Source organism: Marmota monax, unplaced genomic scaffold, assembly GCF_021218885.2.
Source record: "Marmota monax isolate L192 unplaced genomic scaffold, Marmota_monax_Labrador192_F-V1.1 WCK01_AAM20220418_F8-fsc00319, whole genome shotgun sequence".
Taxonomy (NCBI): domain Eukaryota; kingdom Metazoa; phylum Chordata; class Mammalia; order Rodentia; family Sciuridae; genus Marmota; species Marmota monax.
This window is the reverse complement of record NW_026692103.1, coordinates 887,555-913,692: the sequence shown is the minus strand read 5'-3', so window position 1 is coordinate 913,692 and position 26,138 is coordinate 887,555. Positions and strand designations below refer to the sequence as shown.

Here is a 26,138-nt window from a genome sequence, read left to right as displayed (position 1 = left end):
TGAGGCCATCAACTATTTTGATGGAAGTGTGGTAACTGTAGCCATACAATCAATTATTTTACACTATTTCCTTAACCATCACTGAAAAACTGTTAGCAAAATGGACAGCAGCCATGTATAAATTTCTTCCTGTGGGAGTTAAGCATCCTGCCCTGCTTAGGGCAGGATATAGGACAAGGGAGAAGAGGGAAAGCAAAGGAAAGATGAAAAAATATATAAGATAAAAAATATGCTTGATACAGTAAAATTATGGATCACTATTTATTAGAGGAAAATAGACCTGCTAAAACTATCAGAGGCAGTTTGGTACATTCTGAGTAAACAAGAGGCACAGATACCAATAATACACGCTTTAACCAGACCATTATTATAACAAAATGAAAATCTGAAAAGATCAGGTTCCTGCTTGTAGAAGAATGTAGCATGGCCACAAAGAAGATAAAAGAAATAGGCTGGGCACAGTGGTACATGCCTGTAATCTCAGCAGCTTGGGAGATTTGAAGCAGGAGGATTATGAGTTCAAAGCCAGCCTCAGCAACTTAGTGAGGCCCTGAGCAACTCAGAAAGACCCTGTCTCAAAATACAAAATAAAAATCAGGCTGGGGATGTGGCTCAGAGGTTAAGTGCTCCTAGGTTCAATCTCTAATATACAAAACAAAAAACAACAAATACACAAAAATTCAGGTGCCTAAGTGGGAAAGGATAAGTTGTTGCTAGGAAAGAATTAGAGGTATTGCTGGAAACTCCAAGAAAATAAAGTATTGCATGTTATAAGGAATGGCCATTAGAATGAAAATGAAAAAAATTCTCTCAATTCTAAATACATAATTCTAAGTACAAAGTTCAATGTAGTCGAACAATATGATTAGGGCTGAAGTTGGTCAACAGTTAATCTGAAATCCTCCATCTTCAAAAAGTTATTTCCTCCAGTCTTTAACATTTGTTTTCTTTCGGAATTTCAAGGACTTGTTGCTTTCAGGGATTATTCTTATTATAGAAATATTTGTAATCACCAATCTATTTATAGAAGTAATTAGTCATATGCTAAAATCTCTATGATCTAATTACTAAATAATAAAATTTAATAAATATTGAATTATGAATATTAAATAATAATTGAAATATTAATTATTTAAGGGAGGCTTAAGTAAGTTTGGATATGGGGAAAAAATGGAACTTTTGGAATTTTGCCCATTTTCATTTGTTACCAGGTATCCCTAAAGCCCTTCCATGGTTCTAACCTCTTAAATCCTGCTGTGTGCGTGCACCACCCATACTCTGTCTTGGCATTCGAAGAGAAGTTCTCAAAGGTGTATGTCTTTGCTCATCCAAGTATGCAAGATCCTCCAAGTGGGCAGAGCTGGTGGCTGACAAGAAAGAAAAATTAAGTTAAAATATGAAAATTCCTTTACCTACTCTATATCTTGCAAAACTTATAATCTTAATTTGTAAATTCACTCCAACACAAATGACCATGTGTGGAGCCAGCCTCAGTGGCACACACCCAGCAACTGGGAGACTGAGGCAGGAGGATTACAAGTTCAAAGCTAGTCTGAGCAACTTAGCAAGGCCCCGAGAAACTCAGCAAGACCCTGTCTCTAAATAAAATATAAATAAGGGAATGGAGATGTGGCTCAGTGGTTTAGTGTCCCTGGGTTCAATCCCCAGTACCGTACCAAACCAAACCCAAACTACATATGTTTAATATATAATATGCACACATTTTATGCCATTAAAAAGCTAACTACATTTTTTTAAACTTGTGCTTTCATTTTGATTGCAGCTTTAAGACAGAACATCACAAGTCTGTATTTGCTAAGAAGTTCTATAACCTTAAATAGAGGAATATAATATTTCTTATTCAAATAGCAAACAGAAACAAACAAACTAGATAAACATAAAAATCTCATTTTATTAAGTTGTATATGGTAAAAACTATTTGATTTAAAGTGAAAAATAAATAAAATGCCAGTCCAAGAACTTGAAATGTCATTGTGCTTCTGAATGCCTGCCTAATCATGAAAGCTGCATCAAAAGGGAAGTTTCGTTGTTATTGAAATAGTAAAAATGTTTCTCCTGAAAATTAACAGTGAAATGAAAAATTCACTTTACATGAATGTCTCAAATTTCAATAAATTTTTGAGTATCTGTGTTTTTTTCCTTGAAAATATTAGATACCATCTTCTCATTATTGATGGCTTATCTTTTTATGGTTGCTGCCCTCAAATGTTTTGCCATCAAATTCCTAGAGAGTACTTTTATAAGTAAGAAACTGCATCATATGTTGAGAGTTATAGAAAATGACATGGTGCTTTGCTTTGTAGATTTTATAATCCACTTTTACCACCTATGACATATATTATTTTACCTATAGCTGATTATAAATGAGCCCGAAAAGGAAACAGCCTAGAATTCTCTCAATGTAAGGAAACAAGCTTGATGAAAGTAGGTAAAGTTATATCCATACACTCACAAATAAGTTGTTAATGGTGATTGACCTTGGGAGATGACATTCATTCATTAACTTTCTCATTCATTTATTCACTCAATAAATATAACAAAATTGTTAGTGAAAAATGTCAGGACTGTATCAGAACAAGGCCTCTTAACCACTGAGCCACATTCCTACACTGTTTTATTTTTTATTTTGAGATAGACTCAGTAAGTTGCTAAAGGCTTTGTTAAGTTGCTGAGGCTGGCTTTGATCCTCCTGCCTCAGTCTCCTAAGCCACTGGGATTATAGGTGTGCATCACTGTGCCTGGCTCCCCATGGTTTGTTGTTTTAACTTTTTTTAATAGTTGTAAATGGATAGCATGACATTTATTTTTTTATGTTGTGCTGAGTTCCAAGCACTAAAATAAAAATAACACCACCTCCCCTGGCCCCAAAGCCTAAAATGTTTTATTTATTTATTTTTTAATAAGAAAATAAAGACTTATAGGATACTTTTTAAGCTGATAAACTGAAGAGTAATTTATTTGAAAGAAGGTTAATGAGACTCTTCTATTCACATTTTAATATTCAAATAAAATCTTAAAAGCTAGAACTAGATAAGGATACCCACTTCTACCACTTTTATCCAATGTATTACTGGAAGTCCTAGCCACAGCAATCAGGCAAGAAAAAGAATTAAAGGGCATCCAAATTTGAAATGAAAAAGTTAAACTCTTGCTGTTTATAGATGACATGATCTTTTATACAAAAAAATCCCTCCAAGATTCTACTTAAAAACATTAGCAAATAAGCAAATTCTGCAAAGTTGCAGGATACATTATCAATGTTAAAAATCAGTTATGTTTCCATATACCAATAGTGAATTATCTAAAAAAGAAATAAAGAAAGCAATCCCATTTACAATAGCCACAAAAATCAATCAATCAATAAAATCCTAGGAATACATTTAACCAGGAAGATGAAACAGCTCTACAATGGAAATAATAAAAATACTGATGAAAGAAATTAAAGGCAATATGTACACACAAAATGGAAAAATATCCTGTGATCATGGTTGGAAGAATCAACAATATTAAAAGTCAATACCACCCCAAATAATCTCTAGTCAATGAAATCTCTATCAAAATGCCAATGATATACTTCAGAGAATCAGAAAAAAGAAGATGCTAAAATTTGTATGGCAACACAAAAGATCCTGAATAGCCAAAGTAATCTTGAGCAAAAGGAACAAAGCAGGAAGCATTATACTAGCTGACATAAAATATACTATACAAAGCTGCAGTAATCAACACAACATGGTGTTGGCATAAAAAGACACACATACCAGTGGAATAGAATAGAAAGCCCAGAAATGAAACTATATATTGGTTGCCATCTGATCTTCAATAAAAGGGCTGAAAACTCACAAAGGGGAAAGGATGGTCTCTTCAGTAAATGGTCTGGGAAAGGCAAATATCTATATGCAAAAGAATGAAATTAGATGCTTACTAGGAAAAAAAATTGGAGAATGTATAAGGAATTAAAAAAAAAAAAAAGAACCCAAAAGCAATGGAAACAAAAGCAAAAAGAGACAAATGGGATTACATTAACCTCTTCCTCACAGTCATCCGAATCTTCTCTATTTTCAAGTATTTTCTCAGAAAAGTTCTTTGTTATATTTTATCAATCTTTTTTTACCCTTTGTAAAAACTTTGCTTGGGCTAAACCTTTCTCTGCTTTCCTGGTTCATCTCCCAGACAAATTAATTGCTTTTTCCTTTCAGCAACCATATGTATATTGCTGTTTAGAACTACTATTTAGTTTTGTTTACATATCTGTCTTTCCTCATTAATTGCAATAGGTCTTGAGGGCAAGAGTCAACATTTAATTCATCTTTGATCAACTTTACCCTTCAAAGTAAATCAGAGTGTCCTGCACATAATGCTCACTATAGAAATGAATTCTAGACTACTACCTAGATTTAGTAATCTGCCTGGCCTCATTCTCATTGCTTTATTTTCTTATTTCTTATTTTCTATGTAATAGACATCACTGCAATAATATGCTTAGCTTAATGATGTTCACAATACCTTCCTTCAGGCATTGCTGATCTTACTTTACCTTTGTCCACAGCATATATCATTATCTATTATACTATATAAATTACTTATGTTATTTTACTTCCTCCAAGGAAAATGCAAAGCTGCACAATTGTGGGAATCTTTGTTTTGTTACTTAATGATACTTAAGCACTTTGAACAGTGTCTGGCATATAATGCATGCTCAATATATACTTGTTTATAATTGAATCTCGTATTATACATAAACTTTATGTATCAGCTACATTTAAACAATCAATGAACAACAAATTAATTTTTGTAGGGTAATTCTGAAGGAGGTAGCTATAGCAACAATTCCTTGAACATCATCATCCTATACATCTAGACCAATGACAGCTCTATAAGGACACATATATTTCCATGGCATAGTGCCATTCTTACTGTGAAACTGTAGTGCAATTTTGGGAGACAATTCCATTAGATTAAATTAATACTGTAACATTTAGTGGATGCTTACCAGATATAAGTATAAGAGATAATTAGGTGAGTTTGAGTGAATTTTAGAAATACAAGGGGGAGAAATGAATGACAGTAGAGAGGGTAGAGAGAGAAGAGGGGAGGGGAGGGGAAGGGAGGGGGGATAGTAGAGGATAGGAAAGGCAGCAGAATACAACAGACACTAGTATGGCAACATGTAAATCAATGGATGTGTAACTGATGTGATTCTGCAATCTGTATACGGGGTAAAAATGGGAGTTCATAACCCACTTGAATCAAAGTGTGAAATATGATATATCAAGAACTATGTAATGTTTCGAACAACCAACAATAAAATATTAAAAAAAAAGAAATAGAAAACAAATCTACAATAAAAATTTTATATAAAAGGAAAAAGCTTTAAAAAGGAAATTCACAAAATCTGCCTTGCTTTAGATGAGGAAGTGGGAAGAGGGAAGGAAGGCGATTTTTATCAGATTGGAACAGCTGAGAGTCACTTGGTCATAGAACATTTAACTGATATACTTTTTTAAAAAGTTAAGATATTTAAATGTACTGTAATGAGCAGAAAAAAAAAATCCAGCAGAAAACATTTGGCATAAAAAATTTCAGAGACAACTCTATATTGAGTTTGGAAGTCAGTTTGAATTATTTCTTATATCAATTGCAACTAATACAAATAGATACGGTAACCCCTATTCTGGCTGACCTAAGCAGGGAGCCTAGACTGACACTTCTGTTTGCTACTTCCTGGGCAAGAAGCCATTCTGCTGTCCTTATACCTTTGATATATAAAGCCAACATTCTGACTGAAAGCCCATTTGTAAATTTTTTTTGTAAAATCTGCATTATAGTTAGACTCATTTAAATCCCTCTAAATTCCCATTCTGCATTTACCTGATTCTTAATATTCTCAGGAAAATGTACAGATCCAAGCAATAACAAGTAGATGGTGAGAGTTTATATTTTAACTGACTTTTTGTTGTCTGTGTGAATTCCCTGATAGACCCCTCATTCTTACATAAAGCACTGAGGACAGCTGTTGCAAGCAAACATTTCCTGTTTCCCACATCCCTCCAAGTCATTGCCAATCTCATTTTAAGATATAAAGAATGACCATACAGGCTACTCTGATAATTTCTGCATGCAACCACAATGCCACAATGGTCTACTTCTTTCCAACTCATAGGGTCAAAAAAAGGCAATCCATAATTTAAACTTTTCATAATTTAGAATTTTATTTTAAAGGTGTATGGACATTTATGTTTTTTATTCTGAAAATTGAACTACTCTGAGAAAAACCGAAGTCCTAATGCTGCAGACTGCCAAAACTCAGCCTCAATGACTTCATTATTCAAATGAAAAAGTTTTTGTTTTCAGTAAAATGTACTATCCTCTCAAGTGGAACATGAAACTTTTAATTGGTACATCTATCTAAAGAATTTTTGAGAATCTAACAGTATATAGCTAAATCTATTGGAGCAATATATTTATACTTATATTATAAAACGTCTGTTTTAATGAAGTTAATAAAATATAATTATCTTAAGAATTTCATAATACATATTTCCTCTATATGTTACAAGTGAATAAAAGACTTGGAAAAAAAAATTTAAATAACTCTACATAGACATTTACACATGTGCTGACTCCATTGTCCACAGAAGTAAAAATGTTATAAAAAGGCCAAAGTCCAGGGGCTAGGGATGTGGCTTAGTGGCAGAATGCATGCTCAGTATACAAAAGACACTGACTTTAATCCCCAGTGCCACTTCCCCCAACAAAAACAACAACAACAACAACAAAAAAGAAAGAAAAAGAAAGCAAGAAAGAAAGAGAAAAGAAAAGAACAAGCATACAAGCATGCCTACCTACCCCACTTTTTTAAAATCAAGGGTCTTGGGATTATGTAATAATACAAATAGTTTTATTACTTAGAATTCAATATGGCAGTAGCCGAAATGACTTTTAATTATTCCTTGACTATTGTCTATTCATGTCAGAAGATGTGGTCCTATAAAGATGTCAAGAAACTCAGGCAAAAGAAGATGATTCTCTTCTAAGTCTGTAACATGGAAGGACTAATGAAAAATTATTCCCTAAGGATTTTAAAAATAATCAAATGGCATGTTTTTACAGCATTTTTCAATATTATTTGGTTTCTGAAATACTCATATTACTCATATTAAGCTTAAGTTTAAAAAAGAAGGAAAAATTACAAATTTACTTATTTATTTTTGGTTGTGATTTTTTTATTGATTCTTTTTAGTTAAACATAATATTAGGATTCATTTTGATATAATTATAAAAGCATAGAATATAATATTCTCTAATTCAGTCCTCAGTACTTGCCCTTTCTCTTGCCTCTACGGATCTTAAAAGAAGGGGAGTGAGGAGTTTAACAGTATATATAGCTAAAAGTTGGATTTGATCAAGGTTTTTGTTACTAACTTCATTACTCCCCATCCCCCACCCTTTACTTGTTTATATGTTTAGAACAGTTTATTATGTATGAATATAGAAAATGTTTTCCTATTTCAAGCTCATTTCATATTTGAAATCCTTAGTTATTTCTGTTCAACAAGGAGATTTGAGATTGGGGAACCACTTTTATATACAATTAGTAAAGGAAAATATGTATATGTAGAGCTAAAATAAATGACAGGACTGTCTTGAGCTAAGAATATTTATTTTAACAAATAATTTAGATATCTAATCATTTAAGCATTTAGAGGTTATAGTTTTATCAGCTACATTATTCACTTTGTACAAGCTAATTCTCTGTGAAAGTAATTTTATTTCTCTACATTCTGGAAATATTTAAAACCTATAATCTATTAATTTTGAAAATAAATGACTTGTTTTGGTTTTAGCTTACTTGCATGTCTTTTTTTTAATTTTTTATTGTTGGTTGTTCAAAACATTACATAGTTCTTGATATATCATATTTCACACTTTGATTCAATTGGGTTATGAACTCCCATTTTTACCCCGTATACAAATTGCAGAATCACATCAGTTACACATCCATTGATTTACATATTGCCATACTAGTGTCTGTTGTATTCTGCTGCCTTTCCTATCCTCTACTATCCCCCCTCCCCTCCCCTCCCTCTTCTCTCTCTACCCCCTCTACTGTCATTCATTTCTCCCCCTTGTATTATTTTCCCCTTTCCCTTCACTTCCTCTTGTATGAAATTTTGTATAACCCTGAGGGTCTCCTTCCATTTCCATGCAATTTCCCTTCTCTCTCCCTTTCCCTCCCACCTCTCATCCCAGTTTAATCTTAATCTTCTTCTCATACTCTTCGTCCCTACTCTGTTCTTAGTTACTCTCCTTATATCAAAGAAGACATTTGGCATTTGTTTTTTAGGGATTGGCTAGCTTCACTTAGCATAATCTGCTCTAATGCCATCCATTTCCCTGCAAATTCTATGATTTTGTCATTTTTTAATGCAGAGTAATACTCCATTGTGTATAAATGCCACATTTTTTTTTATCCATTCGTCTATTGAAGGGCATCTAGGTTGGTTCCACAGTCTTGCTATTGTGAATTGTGCTGCTATGAACATCGATGTAGCAGTGTCCCTGTAGCATGCTCTTTTTAGGTCTTTAGGGAATAGACCGAGAAGGGGAATAGCTGGGTCAAATGGTGGTTCCATTCCCAGCTTTCCAAGAAATCTCCATACTGCTTTCCAAATTGGCTGCACCAATTTGCAGTCCCACCAGCAATGTACAAGTGTACCCTTTTCCCCATATCCTCACCAGCACTTGTTGTTATTTGACTTCATAATGGCTGCCAATCTTACTGGAGTGAGATGGTATCTTAGGGTGGTTTTGATTTGCATTTCTCTGACTGCTAGAGATGGTGAGCATTTTTTCATGTACTTGTTGATTGATTGTATGTCCTCCTCTGAGAAGTGTCTGTTCAGGTCCTTGGCCCATGTGTTGATTGGGTTATTTGTTATCTTATTGTCTAATTTTTTGAGTTCTTTGTATACTCTAGATATTAGGGCTCTATCTGAAGTGTGAGGAGTAAAGATTTGTTCCCAGGATGTAGGCTCCCTATTTACCTCTCTTATTGTTTCTTTTGCTGAGAAAAAACTTTTTAATTTGAGTAAGTCCCATTTGTTGATTCTAGTTATTAACTTTTGTGCTATGGGTGTCCTATTGAGGAATTTGGAGCCCGACCCCACAGTATGTAGATCGTAGCCAACTTTTTCTTCTATCAGACGCCATGTCTCTGATTGATATCAAGTTCCTTGATCCATTTTGAATTCACTTTTGTGCATGGCGAGAGAAAGGGATTCAGTTTCATTTTGTTGCATATGGATTTCCAGTTTTCCCAGCACCATTTGTTGAAGATGCTATCCTCCCTCCATTGCATGCTTTTAGCCCCTTTATCAAATATAAGATAGTTGTAATTTTGTGGATTGGTTTCTGTGTCCTCTATTCTGTACCATTGGTCCACCCACCTGTTTTGGTACCAGTACCATGCTGTTTTTGTTACTATTGCTCTGTAGTATAGTTTGAAATCTGGTATCGCTATACCACCTGATTCACACTTCCTGCTTAGCATTGTTTTTGCTGTTCTGGGTCTTTTATTTTTCCATATGAATTTCATGATTGCTTTCTCTATTTCTACAAGAAATGCCGTTGGGATTTTGATTGGCATTGCATTAAACCTATAGAGAACTTTTGGTAATATCGCCATTTTGATGATGTTAGTTCTGCCTATCCATGAACAGGGTATATTTTTCCATCTTCTAAGATCTTCTTCTATTTCTCTCTTTAGGGTTCTGTAGTTTTCATTGTATAAGTCTTTCACCTCTTTTGTTAGGTTGATTCCCAAGTATTTTATTTTATTTTTTTTTTTTTGAGGATATTGTAAATGGAGTGGTTGTCCTCATTTCCATTTCAGAGGATTTGTCGCTAATATACAGGAATGCCTTTGATTTATGTGTGTTGATTTTATAGCCTGCCATGTTGCTGAATTCATTTATTAGCTCTAATAGTTTCTTTGTAGGCCCTTTTGGGTCTGCTAGGTATAGAATCATGTCACTGCAAATAGTGATAATTTAAGTTCTTCTTTTCCTATTTTTGTGCCTTTAATTTCTTTCGTCTGTCTAATTGCTCTGGCCAGTGTTTCGAGAACTATGTTGAACAGAAGTGGTGAGAGAGGGCATCCCTGTCTTGTTCCAGATTTTAGAGGGAATGCCTTTAGTTTTTCTCCATTCAGAATGATGCTAGCCTGAGGCTTAGCATAGATTGCTTTTACAATATTGAGGTATGTTCCTGTTATCCCTAGTTTTTCTAGTGTTTTGAACATAAAGGGATGCTGTACTTTGTCGAATGCTTTTTCCGCATCTATCGATATGATCATATGGTTCTTATCTTTAAGTCTATTGATGTGGTGAATAACATTTATTGATTTCCGTATATTGAACCAGCCTTGCATCCCAGGGATGAATCCTACTTGATCATGGTGCACAATTTTTTTGATATGTTTTTGTATCCGATTCGCCAGAATTTTATTGAGGATTTTTGCATCTAGGTTCATTAGAGTCATTGGTCTGTAGTTTTCTTTCTTTGAAATGTCTTTGTCTGGTTTAGGAATCAGGGTGATGTTGGCCTTGTAGAATGAATTTGGAAGTTCTCCCTCTTTTTCTATTTCCTGAAGTAGCTTGAAAAGTATTGGTATTAGTTCTTCTTTAAAGGTTTTGTAAAACTCTGCTGTATACCCATCCGGTCCTGGGCTTTTCTTAGTTGGTAGTCTTTTGATGGTTTCTTCTATTTCCTCAATTGATATTGGTCTGTTTAGGTTGTCTATATCCTCCTGACCCAATCTGGGCAGATCATATGACTTAAGAAATTTATCAATGCCTTCACTATCTTCTAATTTATTGGAGTATAAGGATTCAAAATAATTTCTGATTATCTTCTGTATTTCTGAAGTGTCTGTTGTGATATTGCCTTTTCATCCCGTATGCTAGTAATTTGAGTTCTCTCTCTTCTTCTCTTCATTAGCATGGCTAAGGGTCTGTCGATTTTATTTATTTTTTCAAAGAACCAACTTTTAGTTTTGTCAATTTTTTCAATTGTTTCTTTTGTTTCGATTTCATTAATTTCAGCTCTGATTTTAATTATTTCTTGTCTTCTACTTCTTTTGCTGTTGTTTTGCTCTTCTTTTTCAAGGATTTTGAGATGAAGTATGAGATCATTTATTTGTTGGTTTTTTCTTTTTTTAAGGAATGAACTCCAAGCAATGAATTTTCCTCTTAGAACTGCTTTCAATGTGTCCCATAGATTCTGATATGTTGTGTCTGTGTTTTCATTTATCTCTAAGAATTTTTTAATTTCCTCCTTGATGTCTTCTATAACCCATTGATCATTCAGTAACCTACTATTCATTCTCCAAGTGATGCATGATTTTTCCTTCCTTCTTTTATCGTTGATTTTCAGTTTCATTCCATTATGATCAGATAAGTTGCATGATATTATCTCTACTCCTTTATATTGTCTAAGAGTTGCCCTGTGACATAATATATGATCTATTTTTGAGAAGGATCCATGTGCTGCTGAGAAAAAAGTGTAACTGCTTGATGTTGGGTGGTATATTCTATATATGTCAATTAAGTCTAGGTTATTAATTGTGTTATTGAGTTCTATAGTTTCCTTATTCAACTTTTGTTTGGAAGATCTTTCCAGTGGTGAGAGAGGTGTGTTGAAGTCTCCCATGATTACTGTATGGTGGTCTATTAGACTCTTGAACTTGAGAAGAGTTTGTTTGATGAACATAGCTGCACCATTGTTTGGGGCATATATATTTATGATTGTTATGTCTTGTTGGTGTATGGTTCCCTCGAGCAGTATGTAGTGTCCCTCTTTATCCCTTTTGATTAACTTTGGCTTGAAATCTATTTTATTTGATATGAGTATGGACACTCCTGCTTGTTTCCGAAGTCCATATGAGTGATATGATTTTTCCCAACCTTTCACCTTCAGCCTATGTATGTCTTTTCCTATCAAATGCGTCTCCTGTAGGCAGCATATTGTTGGGTCTTGTTTTGTGATCCATTCTACTAGCCTGTAGACTAGTAGAAACTCACCTTAATTGGTGAGTTTAAGCCATTAACATTTAGGGTTATTATTGAGATATGGGTTGTTCCTCCAGCCATATTTGTTTATTTATGTTACTAAACATGGTTTGTTTTCCTCTTTGATTATTTTTCCCCCCTTTAGTGTCCTACCTCCCACTGTTGGTTTTCATTGTTATTTTCCATTTCCTCTTCCTGTAATGTTTTGCCGAGGATGTTTTGAAGAGATGGTTTTCTAGCTGCAAATTCTTTAAACTTTTGTTTGTCGTGGAAGGTTTTAATTTCATCTTCCATCCTGAAGCTTAATTTCGCTGGATACACAATTCTTGGTTGGAACCCATTTTCTTTCAGTGTTTGAAATATGTTATTCCAGGATCTTCTAGCTTTCAGAGTCTGTGTTTAAAGATCAGCTGTTATCCTGATTGGCTTACCCTAAATGTAATCTGCTTCCTTTCTCTTGTAGCTTTTAAAATTCTCTCCTTATTCTGTATGTTGGGCATCTTCATTATAATGTGTCTAGGTGTGGATCTCTTATGATTTTGCACATTCGGCATCCTGTAGGTTTCTAGGATTTGGGATTCTGTCTCATCCTTCAAGTCTGGGAAGTTTTCTCGTATTATTTCATTGAATAGATTGCTCATTCCTTTGGTTTGAACCTCTATCCCTTCCTGTATCCCAATGACTCTTAAGTTTGGTCTCTTTATGTTATCCCATATTTCTTGGATGTTCTGCTCATGGTTTCTTAACAGTCTTGCTGAGCTGTCTATGTTCTTTTCAAGTTGAAATACTTTGTCTTCATTGTCTGATGTTCTATCTTCTAAGTGTTCTACTCTGCTGGTAGTATTCTCAATTGAGTTTTTAAGTTGGTTTATTGCTTCCTGCGTTTTTAGGATTTCTGTTTGTTTGTTTTTTATAACCTCTATCTCCCTGTATAGTTGATCTTTTGCTTCCTGGATTTGTTTATGTAATTCATTGTTGAAGTGATCTTTCATTGTCTGATTTTGCTGTCTGATGTCTTCCTTGAGACTCCAGATCATCTGAAGCATGTATATCCTGAATTCTTTATCTGACATTCCATCTGCTGCAGATATTACCTCTTCTAACGTTGAGTTGACCTGCATTGCTTGTGGTCCTTTCTTTCCTTGTCTCTTCATACTGTTCGCGTTTCTTTCTGCTTGGTGAAACTGTTGTGCTATTGAATTTTCCCCCTATATATTTATATTGCTCTTGTATAGTTGCAAAGTCTCCCTCGCAGGCGTGGGCGGCGGCTCTGCCCCTCCTCCAATTGGGGCAATGTGCCTACCACGCCGGCAGGCCGCTGGGCCTGTTCTGCTGGTCGGTAGCAGGTCCGCCTACCTTGTAGGCGCGGGCGGCGTCTCTGCCCCTCTGTGGGCGGCTGGGCTTGTTCTGTTGCTGGTCACAGTTCTGCATACTTTGCAGGCGCGGGCAGCGGCACTGCCCCTCTGCAGGCCGCTGGGCCTGTTCTGCCGGTGGGTCGCAGGTCCGCCTACCTTGCAGGCGCGGGGGGCGGGGGGCGGCTCTACCCTTCCGCAGGCCACTGGGCCTGTTCTTTCTGTCGGTTGCAGGTCTGGCCTGTTTTGTTGGTGGTCGCAGGTCCGCCTACCTTTCAGGCGCGTGGGGCAGCTCTGCCCCTCCGCGGGATGCTGGGCCTGTCCTGCCGGTGGGTCACAGGTCCACCTACCTTGCATGCGCATGGGGGTGGCTCTGCCCCTCCACGAGCCACTGGGCCTGTTCTGTCGGTGGTCACAGTTCCGCCTACCTTGCAGGCCCCTTGCGCGCCTGCGGGGGGAGGGGGCGGCTCTGCCCCTCAGCAGGCAGCTGGGCCTGATCTGCCGGGGGGGGGGGGGGGTCGGAGGTCCGCCCACCTTGCAGGCGTGGTTGGCAGCTCTGCCCCTCCACGGGCCACTGGGCCTGTTCTGTCGGTGGTCACAGTTCCACCTAACTTGCAGGCGCGGGGGGAGGGGGCGGCTCTGCCCCTCAGCAGGCTACTGGGCCTATTCTGCCGTGGTCACAGTTCCGCCTACCTTGCAGGCGCGGGGCGGGGCGGCTCTGCCCCTCAGCAGGCCGCTGCACCTGTTCTGCCAGTGGGTCCCAGGCCCGCCTACCTTGCAGGCGTGGCTGGCAGCTCTGCCCCTCTGCGGGCCACTGGGCCTGTTCCGTCAGTGGTCACAGTTCTGCCTACCTTGCAGGTGCGGGGGGAGGGGGCGGCTCTGCCCCTCAGCAGGCCGCTGCACCTGTTCTGCCAGTGGGTCCCAGGCCCGCCTACCTTGCAGGCGTGGTTGGCAGCTCTGCCCCTCCGCGAGCAACTGGGCCTGTTCTGTCAGTTGTCACAGTTCCCTACCTGCATGTCTTTTGTGAGCAAACTGAAGCCATGGTTTTTGGATACAGAAAACCACCCAATACAAACTATTCCCTGACCTATATTATTACTTGCCTGTAGGAAAGAGTAAATCAGTTTGTACTTTGTTCAACACTGACAGGAGATACTCCTCTGATGAAGTATGTTTTTTAAAAAATATTTTTATTAGTTGTTGGCAGACCTTTATTTTATTTATTTATATGTGGTGCTGAGAATCAAACCCAGTGCCTCACACATGCTAGGCAAGTGCTCTACCACTGAGCTACAAACCCAGCCCCTAAGATGAAGTATCTTGTTCAAAGCTATCAATTTGTGTACTATTCCAACAATACAAAATCCTATGTTCCAGGATGGATTTAACTTGTCTCTGATATTACATTTTATCCTTTCTTTAAAAAAAGTATTATCACTTTTTCTTAAGAACCTCTGCTGGCTAGAAAACCTAAATATAATGGGATGAAAAATCATCAACAACCAAGGTCTACAAGCAAAACAATTTTGGATACTACAATCATTTTCATTTTTAATGTGGGGGAGAGGAAGGAGAAGGAAAAAAGGAAGAATTAATTCATTTAATTAATTTAATTTCCTGTGCACAGGAAAGAAATATTTTCTTCTACAACTCAGCAAGACCCTGTCTCAAAATAAAAAATTAAAAGGACTAGGGAGGGGCTGGGCTTGTGGCTTGTGGTAGAGTGCTTGCTAGCATGCATGAGGCACTGGGTTCAATCCCCAGCACCACGTAAAGAAATAAACAAAAAAGGTATTGTGCCATCTACAACTAAAAAAAAAAAAAAAAAAAGGACTGGGGATGCAGCTCAGTGATAGAACTGGTCCAATCCCTAGTACTGTAAAAAACTTCAATAACAAAGAAATCATTGTTTTATAATACACAAAGTAAGTAGTGTACTTTCTACTAAAATCAGAAGGAAAAAATATACCAAAAGCATGGTCCATAAAAAAATTTTGATAAATATACCTCACCAAAATTTGAAATTTTAGTGACTCAAAATATACCAATAAAATATGAAAAGATAAGCAATAGATTGGGAGAAAATATTTGCAAACACATGTCTGATACAAATTGTATCTAGAATATATAACACATTCTTAAAAACCAGTAAGAATCAAAAACGAAAATGTACAAAAAGATTTGAACAGAAATTTCATTAAGGAAGATGTGTATATAGCTAATATATACACAAAATAGGTCAACATTATTAAGCATTAGCAAAATATAAATTGAAATCACAATTAAACAGCATTTCACACCTATTAGAATAACTACAAAAAATACTAAAGATAAAACAATAACAAGTGGGGAAGGAAATATGGAGAAACAAACAGGAAAACTTGTACTTTGCTGAAAGAAATGCAGAACTGTATAATCACTTTGAAAAACAGTTTGGCAATTTTTAAAAAAAATTTAAAAATAAATTTGCCATATCATACAACAATTCTACTCCTAGGTGTTTATCTAAGGGAAATGAAAATATGTCTATCCAGACTTAATGCAAATGTTTGTAACAGCACTATTCATAATTGCCCCAAATTGGAAATAACTTAAATGTCTCTCAATTGGTAAATGGATAGGTAAAATGTGGCAGACACATATGTTTGGAAGACTCTTGAAATAAAGAGCAACAAACTACTGATACATTCTTTGTCACAGATTAACCTTAAAAGCAGCAAGTGAAAGAAACCAGACAAAAATCATAGTGTATGACTCCATTTAAATTAAAAAGTCTAGAAAATATAAATCTATAGAGTCAGAAAATAGATTATTAGCTACCTGGGACTGGAGGTGAGAATGGGATTATCTGGTGGCAATAATAATTTTTGGCTGGTTTGGATACTGATCTTTGTTTTATACTCTCAGTAAAATGGAACACCTTAAGTAAACTATCCAATTTTTACAATTAGGTTGTCTTTAAGCAACATTAAAAGTAGGTATTTCAGATAAAGGCTTTGTTTCCTATAACTTATTTTTATACCAATGACAAGAAAAAAATCCTTCCAGAAAGACAAGAGGCAAAATATATTTTTTATCTGTTTTTAAAGTTGCAGTAGGATTTATATACATAAAGTGTACTCAATTAACTTTTATATATGTACACACCACATGACCACTATTTGGATCAAGATATAAAAAGCTTCCTTAGTCAATAGCCCTACCAAAGGTAACTGCTACTTTGATTCTATCATCATAGTAGTGACTGTTTTTCTTAATCTTTATATAAATGTAAATACTTCATCTAGTTTATATTCTTTCAAATCTGAATTCTCATATTCAATGTTGTCTATTAACAGCAATACATTCTTTTTCACTGCTATACACAATTTATTCATCAACCCTACTAATTGATAAATATTTGGGTGGATTTTAGATTTTTGGGTTATTTTGAATAAAAAAAATACATTCTTTTTTTGTTTTTATCCTCTCCAGATGTATTATTATTTTTATCTTAATTTGTTATAAATGACAGAAGAATGCATTACAATTACAAACATTCTTACAGTTGTCTTCTGTTGAACATACTTATTTTTCATGGGCATTCTATGTGAGTGGAATTGCTAGATTTTTGGTAAAATATAATATAGTTATATCTTTAACAGATCCTGCCAAACAGCTTTTCAAAGTGGTAGAACCAATTTATTAACATACTCCCATTATTGATGCATCACAGTTTCAATTGCACCATATCCCTGTCAATATTATTTCTTTTAGTTTTGTGGGTCTGGTAGAGTGGCATCTCATTGTCAAGAACTGTGAAAGATCTCGTATATCATCCTACTTGTAAACTAAAAAACCTGGGGCACTAGAAGAAGACATGAGATTTTTGAGTCTGAGATGAAAGGCAGTTTATAACTCTTAATTAGAGATAGCCAGAGGATCAACACTCATGCCAGTTCCCTGAACACCAATTTTCACAGGCAAACATGAAGATGGCTAGGTGATACCTGTACATGCAGATGGTTGTAACAGAAGAGAGGACTATAGATTAGTTTGTACTTTTTATGATTTTATATAAACACAGTATCTATTTTCTAAAAGATGCCTTCTTTCACCCAGCATAATTGAGTTTTGTATGTCTTATTGCAGTACTAATAGTTCTTTTTCCTTTTATTGCTGAGTAGTATTCTATTGCACATACACACTGCAATTTGTATATTCACTCACCTGTTGATGAACATTTGGGATGTTTGCAGTTTTAGGCTATTATAAACAAAGCTGATATGTTCATTTATGTATATATTTTTTAGACTATATGCTTTAATTTCTCTTATATAAATCCTGTTGATTTTCTGACCTCACATCTCTTACATATATCAAAACCAAATGTAGCTATATCATTATAGATATACACATACATAAATATATAGATTTTAAAGAATAAGAAATATTAACTCTTGTGGAGAGGTAGGAGGTAGAGAAGAGTGGCTATTCCCTTTTCTTTCATATTTTTGGAAGTATATAGTATATAAATCAGATAAAAATTATAATACATATAAACCTTTAATTCCTAAAATATGTAAGGCTAGCACTGGGCAAAGAGACTAAGGCTCATTTTTTTTGCTTTGTCTTCTTCTTTGACCTCTCTGTATTTAAAAAAATAACTAATAAATGTTACATTTTAAGATAAAAAACTCTCTCAAGCTATTTTCTCTACTCATATTAACATAGCCTTCAATCAGGTAATTCATTATTTGTAATTTTCCAAAACAGAAGAAGATTTTCACTATTATTCCTAACTTCAGGCTTTCCTTCTTCAATTTAGTCTATATAGATGGATATTTACAGTCATTTTTCTAATCTGCAAATTTGGTAATACAGCTACTCCTAGACCCTTTCAAGTATTCTCTACTATTAGTAAGATAAAAATGCCAGTTCATTTCTAGTTGAATAAAAAGGCTTTCTGGTCAAACATTAAAAAATTATGTTGCCAGTTGTTAACACGTAATGATAAATGCTGTTGTACACTCCACTTATTACAGAGAACCACAGATTGTGATTTGGGAAGAATGAGATACTGAGATATTAAAAATAAGTCCAAAACTGTTTTATGACTGGTCTATATTAATATCTCATATACATAGTGCTTTCTTTAAATGAAGGTACCTTGATTTTTTTTGTAATCTCTGCTACAAGATGAATATATCCTATGGTAGAATGAAAAGGAATTGTAACTGGATTTAAAAGCAGATTTCATATATGGTCAGTTCATTCATTAATGTGCTTACTCAACCAATAATTATGAAGCATCTACTGAAGTATTCTCAGTTACTAATCTCAAAAAGTTTACATTATAGTAGTTAGACCAATACATTTACACAATAGCTGTCGTTAACACAAAAGGAAAAAAAATATATATGTTGGACGGAAGAGCCTAGAGGATGAAGCAATTAATGACTGGGGAAAGTTTCATGAAGGAGGGAGATTGTGAGTTCAGCCTGGAAAGGTAGCCAGGCAGATGGATGATTTGGTAGGTGCCTTGTGGCTTATCACTGACTCATGGTTAGTTACATGTAGTTCTAATGACTTTTCAAGACTAAGATTAAAATAATAAATTCACTAAGGCTTGGTTCCGTCTCTCTTCTCACAGGTCTCTCAGTTCTGGTATTGCCTGGAAGGCACAAGATAACTACAAGAGGGGGAAGGGAATGGTTGGCAAATATAGAGAACAATTGTGAGATATGCTTGGGCTGAGAAGCCTGAGGAAGGGCTGAATAGGTTTTAACCAAATGAGAAGGTTCTTGATTAATAATACACTGAAAAATGGTTCTAGGGGATATAGAGAAAATGCACTGGTGAGCAATAAGGAAAAAGGGGTGCAGAATGCTAATGCTGTTAAGTGACTGGGATACACGGCCATGAATTAATATAATACATTGAAACTTATGTAGCTCAACTGAATGAACTAGAGCTTTTATCTCTATTTCTCCTACACAGTATTCAATGCCTTTCTCAAAAAATAGATCCAGAATTTTCTTATAAATCTTTGTAGCTTAGGAAGTAAACTGGGATACATTTTAAAGTTGAGTAGCTGGATTTCCCCATTTACATATAAGCTAGGATTTATATGCTTTTCCTTCTGGAAAAATACAATTTCCATAAAATTAGAGAATTTTAGGATTCTAATATGATATGGTAGTTGGGGATCAATATATTTAGAAGGATCTAGGAGAAGAAATATTTAAAAGTGGACAATCATAAAGAATTAGTAAGAAATCTTCTGCAATTACTAATCTTCCAGATTAGCCAGTCTCCCATAATGACACCTGATACATCTCCCAGAATTAAGTACAAAAAAATAATGATTTAGAATAGGCGGGAAATGGGAACTGGGAAGGGTAATATGCACCACTCTATCATCTGAGTAACAATTATATCTGGGAAATAAGAGCTCTTGACTACAATAAGTTTTTATTATTCTACATCACTTAGATAAATCTACACAGGCATTTATCAAGAAAGTTAAGAAAGACAAACATAAATTTTATTTTGTAGTCTGGACAAAGTCCAGATGGTGATGCATTTTGATAATGCCAGAATGTCTATTTCTATAAAACTGCTTGGTTTTAAATATTAAATAGCAACTTAACTGTATTAAAAATATCCCTTGACATCATTTCTGATTAGCTGTTAAAGAATGACGACTCCACATTTCAGTCACTTAACCTTCTCTATCTTTCTTTTACAACTGCATTTGCTAGAAGCATGAGTTGTTCTCTAGAAATACAGGTACCTGGTGATTCTTCTAGGAAAAAACTAAAATCTCAAACTAAAATTCTTTCATTCTGATGTAAGAAAAAGAATTTATTAGTTTGATGATATACTTGATAAGCTGTTTCTGATATAATGTGTGTTTTTGCATATTACGGGAGCAGAACTAAGCAATCACTTGAGAAAGATGAATCTTCCCCAAGTTCAAAGAAATATACACATGTACCTATATTACCAAAGCATAAAGAATGGTTTAATGAAGATTAATAGAAAATTTAAATGTTTTTAGAAGAGAATTTATTTTCACTTCTATATGTACTCCAGTGAAATGGTTATTTAAAAACAAAAACAAAACAAAATATCTTACCTGCTACTGAATTTGGCCGTGGCATAAGATACAAAGGAATAGACTGCACTGACTGAGATAAAACTGTTTCCAAATTTCTCTCTGGGATCTTATTCAGACTATACGTAGAAGCAGTCATGTTTTCATCTACTCGATATAGACAGGAGTCCATGCTGGATTTTTGAGTCTGCCAAGGTTTTAGGTTTCCTCCAGATCCTAATTCTTTACTGCTTTCTCCAACATATTTTGTGCGTTCCATGTTTTCAGAATAGCTTGTCAAAGTAGCTGGAAAAGAGTGAAATGAATTACAAAAACAGAAAGTAGAGATTAATCTGTTAATGATTATTACAATTTATGATTAGATAATAAGAATATTAGTAACATTATTTTTAAGTTACTGATGATCATTACATTTCGATCATGAAGTTTAAATAATTAAAACCACAACACAACCATTTCTCAGATATAGTTAACAACTCTATTTAAACGAACAAAGTAAATTCATACAACAGTGCTAAAGAACCTAGAACTAGGACCTATCAGTGTTAAATTTTTTAGAATTTCATGAAAAGGGAATTTATATATAAATTTCAGAGATTTCTGGAGAGTTACAGAGGCCCTCAAACGATTTCTATATTCTTGTTATTCCATTCATTCCCCCACTTAAGTTTATTTCCTGGCCCTTTAAGTATAACAAAGAATTAGAATAAAATAAACACTATCTAAGTAGAATCTATTAAAGCAGAAAAAGTATTCCCTAATAAGGAAGCAATACAGGCCATTCTTGTATAGCTCCTTCCTGCATCTCTAATCCTTAATATATCATTTCTGAATAGCTATTAAAGAATAATGACTTTAATTAACAAATAACTGAAAGGTCTTCTAGAACTTTATCTAATCTTAGCAATAATTATACATGAATAGTAACATTTTCATCAACTTTGGAAATGAAAGAATTAAAAACATTAAAATCTAGATTACAAAAAATAGAAATAATTATAAAAGAATAAAAGATGGCATCCCAGGAGTTTTTATAGTTAGTTCATTTTCTCTTTTTACATTACAAATGTACCTACTGCCAAAGAAAAGATCTAAACTCATAAGGTAGTTTCCATAATCCTTTTCAGTGAAGTTTTTCTTGTTGTTAATTTAAGTGGAGTTCTGGGTTTTGCAGTCACAAGGGAAGAATAAGAATTACAAAGGAAAATCTAAATTCCTTTTTAAGAAAGTTAAGTCTACCTTTGTTGACACAAAATATAAAAGGATGGAAGAAGAGACCGAAGTAAACTAAAAAAAAATTTAAAAGATGACATGAGAGAATAGGACACATGTTTCTTGAAAAAGAAAATTAGAAATATCACAGAATACCTTTGGAAACCTATGGATTTTAGAAGCTAAGTTCCTATATTTATTATCCTCTCTGGCTCACTTAGTGATTAGTTGTATAAACCTTAAAAATAGACAAACTGTGCTCATTGGGGGAGACAGCTAACAAAATTAAAGTGGGGAAAATTATATTCCTACATTTTGGCTTGACTCAGAGTACAAGAAACCAAGGATACAGTAGGTGGTAGCAAATTCAAGAATGAAAGGAAAACAGTTTCTGAAACGCAAAAAATCTTTCAAAAGGAAAAACAGGGAGAACAAATGTGAACAAATTAGGGACTGAAAAGTAACTCAGAGGCCTAACACCCAAAGTTTTGGATAAGCAGGAAAGAAATAACACCCAGAAAAAGCTCAGATGTGTATTAAACAAAGTTCCTTTTTCTCCTACTACATCATAAGCATTAATAATATTAGTAATTATAATAAATTCATATTCAGTCAGTACTTTATAACTTTCATTTTCTTATTTTATTTTTTGTGGTACTAATGGATGCTTGGCAAGATTAGGCATCTTGCTGTTACATAACTAGTAAGTGGCCAGGTAACAATTTATTTGTGGTCTTAATAATTTACTACCTTATATTGTTATTTAACTATTTTGTAGATATACTTTGTCCCCTGCACTAGATGGTATGATTTTTTTGGAGAGTAGAAACTAGACATTCAGGGTTTTTTTTCCTTCAAATTTAAATGATTAAAAAAAAAAAAAACAACCTTTTAGCACCAGCTCTATAATACCTACACAATAAAAAGGATAAAACAAGTGAGAGCATGCAAACTAAAGCTTTACCTCCATCTACAAAAATCATAGAGATATAGTGGACACTTGGACAATCTGGCAGTTTTGGAGATTACTACAAACATTAACAAAATATATGAGCATAAAAAAATAAATGGACTCATTCTTCAGTGCATTTCTTCTAGCATTTTCACTAAAAATATTTCTACCAAGGATATAAATGTTATGTTACCTGGCAATTATTTAAGTAAAGAAACTTCCCACTTTAATAAAAGGGACAAAATCAGAGAGAGAGAGAGAGAGAGAGAGAGAGAGAGAGAGAAGGAGGAGGAGGAGGAGGAGGAGGAGGAGGAGGAGGAGGAGGAGGAGGAGGAGGAGGAGGAGGAGGAGAAGGAGGAAAGGGAGAGAGAGGAGGAGAAGGGGGGTTAGGGAGGGAGGGAGGGAGGGAGGGAGGAAAAGAATACAATAAGAAGACATATTTAGAGACAAAATTTATGACCTGAAGGATAGATTCAGTACTGGCAAAATGTTTAATGTCTTCTGGGAGTATAGTATGACACTCTTTCAGTATTTTAAGATGTGATAAAGACTTTTATTTGTGTTAGGGAAACATCATTTTCAATAATGCTCAAGGACTTCAACAAATGTAGCCAGGTGTAGTGGTGTACACCTTTAATTCCAGCTACTTGGGAGGCTAAGTCAGGATGATCATGAGTTCAAGACCAGCCTTAGTAACTTAAGAGTGTGTAAAATAAAAAATAAACAGGGTTGGGGATGTAGCTCTGTGGTAAAGCACCTCTGGGTTCAATCTCTAGGATGGCAAGAATAATACTTCTTGTAATAATACTTATCCAACTCTCAGTCATTCCAAATGACAATTTCACATTCACCTATATTTGGTCAGCAGTTTTGACAATTTGGAACAGTTTATAAAGTGAGTAAGAGAAAAACATATAAAAGGGCATACTGGCAAGAGATAGCAAAATTATTTAAAAGAAATAAGTTCAATAAAGCTGGAACTTACAGTAGACTTTGGGGGTGAGGCCAGTAGTATGCTGCTAAAAGTTTAATAACTGGTTTTCTGAAGTGCAAAATCAGTAACAAAAACCTCTTATTTGTAGTGTTTGCTGAGCCCTGTGGTGTATAAAGCCTATTTGATGACTGATTTCAAACTATCTATGATTCAAAAACTGGTTCAATAAATTATAGGAACCTTAACAATTGGACCTCTCTACTACTAGCTGGCCACAGCACACCACTGGGAAGAGCAATGGCGAGAAAACAGACCAGACAGACTAACTTGTAAACCATATTAAAGGGACTAGATTTTATCTTATTTATTCTAAGGACAACTTGTGAACATGATTAAAGGGTTTTGAGGGACATGATTAAAGTTTCATTTAAAAAAATTAATTTGATTCCAGTCAGTAGAAAAAATTAGAAAAAGGTGTTTGGTTTTTTTTTTTTTTTGACTTTTTATGTCACAGACCACCTATGGCAATCTCGGTGATTATCTAAGATGAATTTTTCTAGAACAAAATTATGAAAAGCATGAAATAAAGTACAAAAGACTACAGGGGAAACCAATGATGTGAAATACAGTAACCAAAATAAAAAAATAAACTTGTGCTAGAGCAATTTGTGAGCTTCCTTATTAACTTTAAGCTATAATATCTAATTAGTATAATTAGTACTATAATTCAAGATGGTGATAAATAAAAGTGTTTTGTTATATCTACAACAATTAGCATGAAAATATTTGAAATTTTTATTGGTGACAAAATCACAGGTTCTGTTAATACTTCTTTGGTTTGCTACCTATATTCAAAATAGAGAGTTGTCATTTCAGTTAGAAGCTAAAAGAAAAAAAAAGTATGTATATATGTCTGTGTGCGTGAATAATTTTTTTTTTTACTATTCAAATTCAAGGACTTCCTGTATCAGAGTATTATCTGGTTGAAGCAGAGAGACAAGTTAGCTTTTATGGTAACCAAATAAGAAACATGAGCCTCTACCAGGAAAGGGAAAAGGAATGAATGGCTTTGGGAGATATCTAAGATGCAGCATCAAATGGACTTGATAATTGGATTAGATGGGAAGAATGAGGTAGAAAACAGTCAATAATTCTATTTTCTGGTTGGGGCAACTGGCTGGTTGATGGTACCATACAGTTAGGGAATAAAGAATAGAACCGGGATTCTAGGAAAGATAATTTTTAGTTCAAGAAGTACACAGTATTTAAAATGTCTATGTGAATTCAAAGAAAGATGTGCAGCAGGAAGCTAGATTATTAAATTGAATCTCAGGAGAATAGAATTAGTCAGATTATGAAGTTGTTAGCATAGCCTTAAGAGTTGACCACAGTATCTTAAAAAGTCTGTTGCTGTGCATGGTGGCAAATACCTGTAATCCTAGCAATTCAGGAAGCTGAGGCAGGAGGATTGCAAGTTGGAAGCCAGCCTCAGCAACTTAGTGAGACCATGACTCAAAAATGACTGTAGAGTGAGAAGAGAGGATGTCCTATAAATGAAACCCAACTTCTGCAAAGGAGTCTGAGAAGGAACAGCCAGAGAGAAGGCAAACCACCAGGAGTGTGTGGGAAAGTAAGGGGAGAGACTATTTAAAAACAAAAATGAGAGACAAGATCTCATGTGTCAAGAAAGATCAAATATAATAAGTATTAAAAATTGTTATAGTCTTTATCCACAGGGAGATGATCTGGTCAAAAATACTCTCAGGCTGGGGTTGTGGCTCAGCTGTAGAGCACTCGCCTGGCATGTGCGAGACCCTGGGTTCGATCCTCAGCACCACACAAAAATAAATAAGTGAAATAAAGGTATTGTGTCCAACTACAACTAAAAAATAAATATTAAAAAAAATTCTGAATAGAGTAGTAGAGGCAAAAATCGTAATGCCAGGGATTGCAAAGTGAGAGGGGGATGAATCAGAAAAGGTGTGGACAATCTCTCAATAAGCTTGTGAAGGGGAAGGTGGATGACAGAAAGGTGGAAGAGACCTGACCATGTTTATATCTCCATTAAGTGGAATTGAACACAGAAATAGAGAATACAGGAGGCTTTTAAAATTTAGTGGAATGTTTTTGAGGTTCATCAAAATTGTATCACTTCATTCCTGTTTATTTCTGAGTAATATATCATATTGTGTGTGTGTGTGTGTGTGTAAATATCACAATTTGTATATTTATTCATCCATGGATGGATAATTGAGTTGTTTCCACCTTTTGGCTATTGTAAATACTGCAGTTGTGAACATTCATGTACAAATATTCACTTGAGTGCTGTTTTCAATTGGGGGGGGGGTGTCATAAACCTGCTATGCTATATGGTATGTATGTGGTTTTTTAATATCCAAATGACTTATCATTTTATTAACAGCGAGTAAGTATAATTCTTTTAATTTATATATGACAGCAGAATGCATTACAATTCTCATTACATATTTAGAGTACAATT

General features: G+C 34.9%; 1 protein-coding gene across 8 annotated transcripts in view; it reads right to left on the bottom strand.

Annotated features, from left to right (window-relative positions):
• The window catches only part of Tanc2 (tetratricopeptide repeat, ankyrin repeat and coiled-coil containing 2), a 467,438-nt gene that overhangs the window by 174,181 nt on the left and 267,119 nt on the right, over positions 1–26,138 (bottom strand). For all 8 annotated transcript variants that reach the window (XM_046460981.2, XM_046460989.2, XM_058584913.1 and 5 more), the window contains 2 exons: positions 20,562–20,825; positions 1,242–1,367 (listed from right to left, as the gene is read on the bottom strand). In XM_046460981.2, the coding sequence (XP_046316937.1) occupies positions 1,242–1,367; positions 20,562–20,825 (390 nt within the window). The remainder of the gene's footprint in view (positions 1–1,241; positions 1,368–20,561; positions 20,826–26,138) is intronic.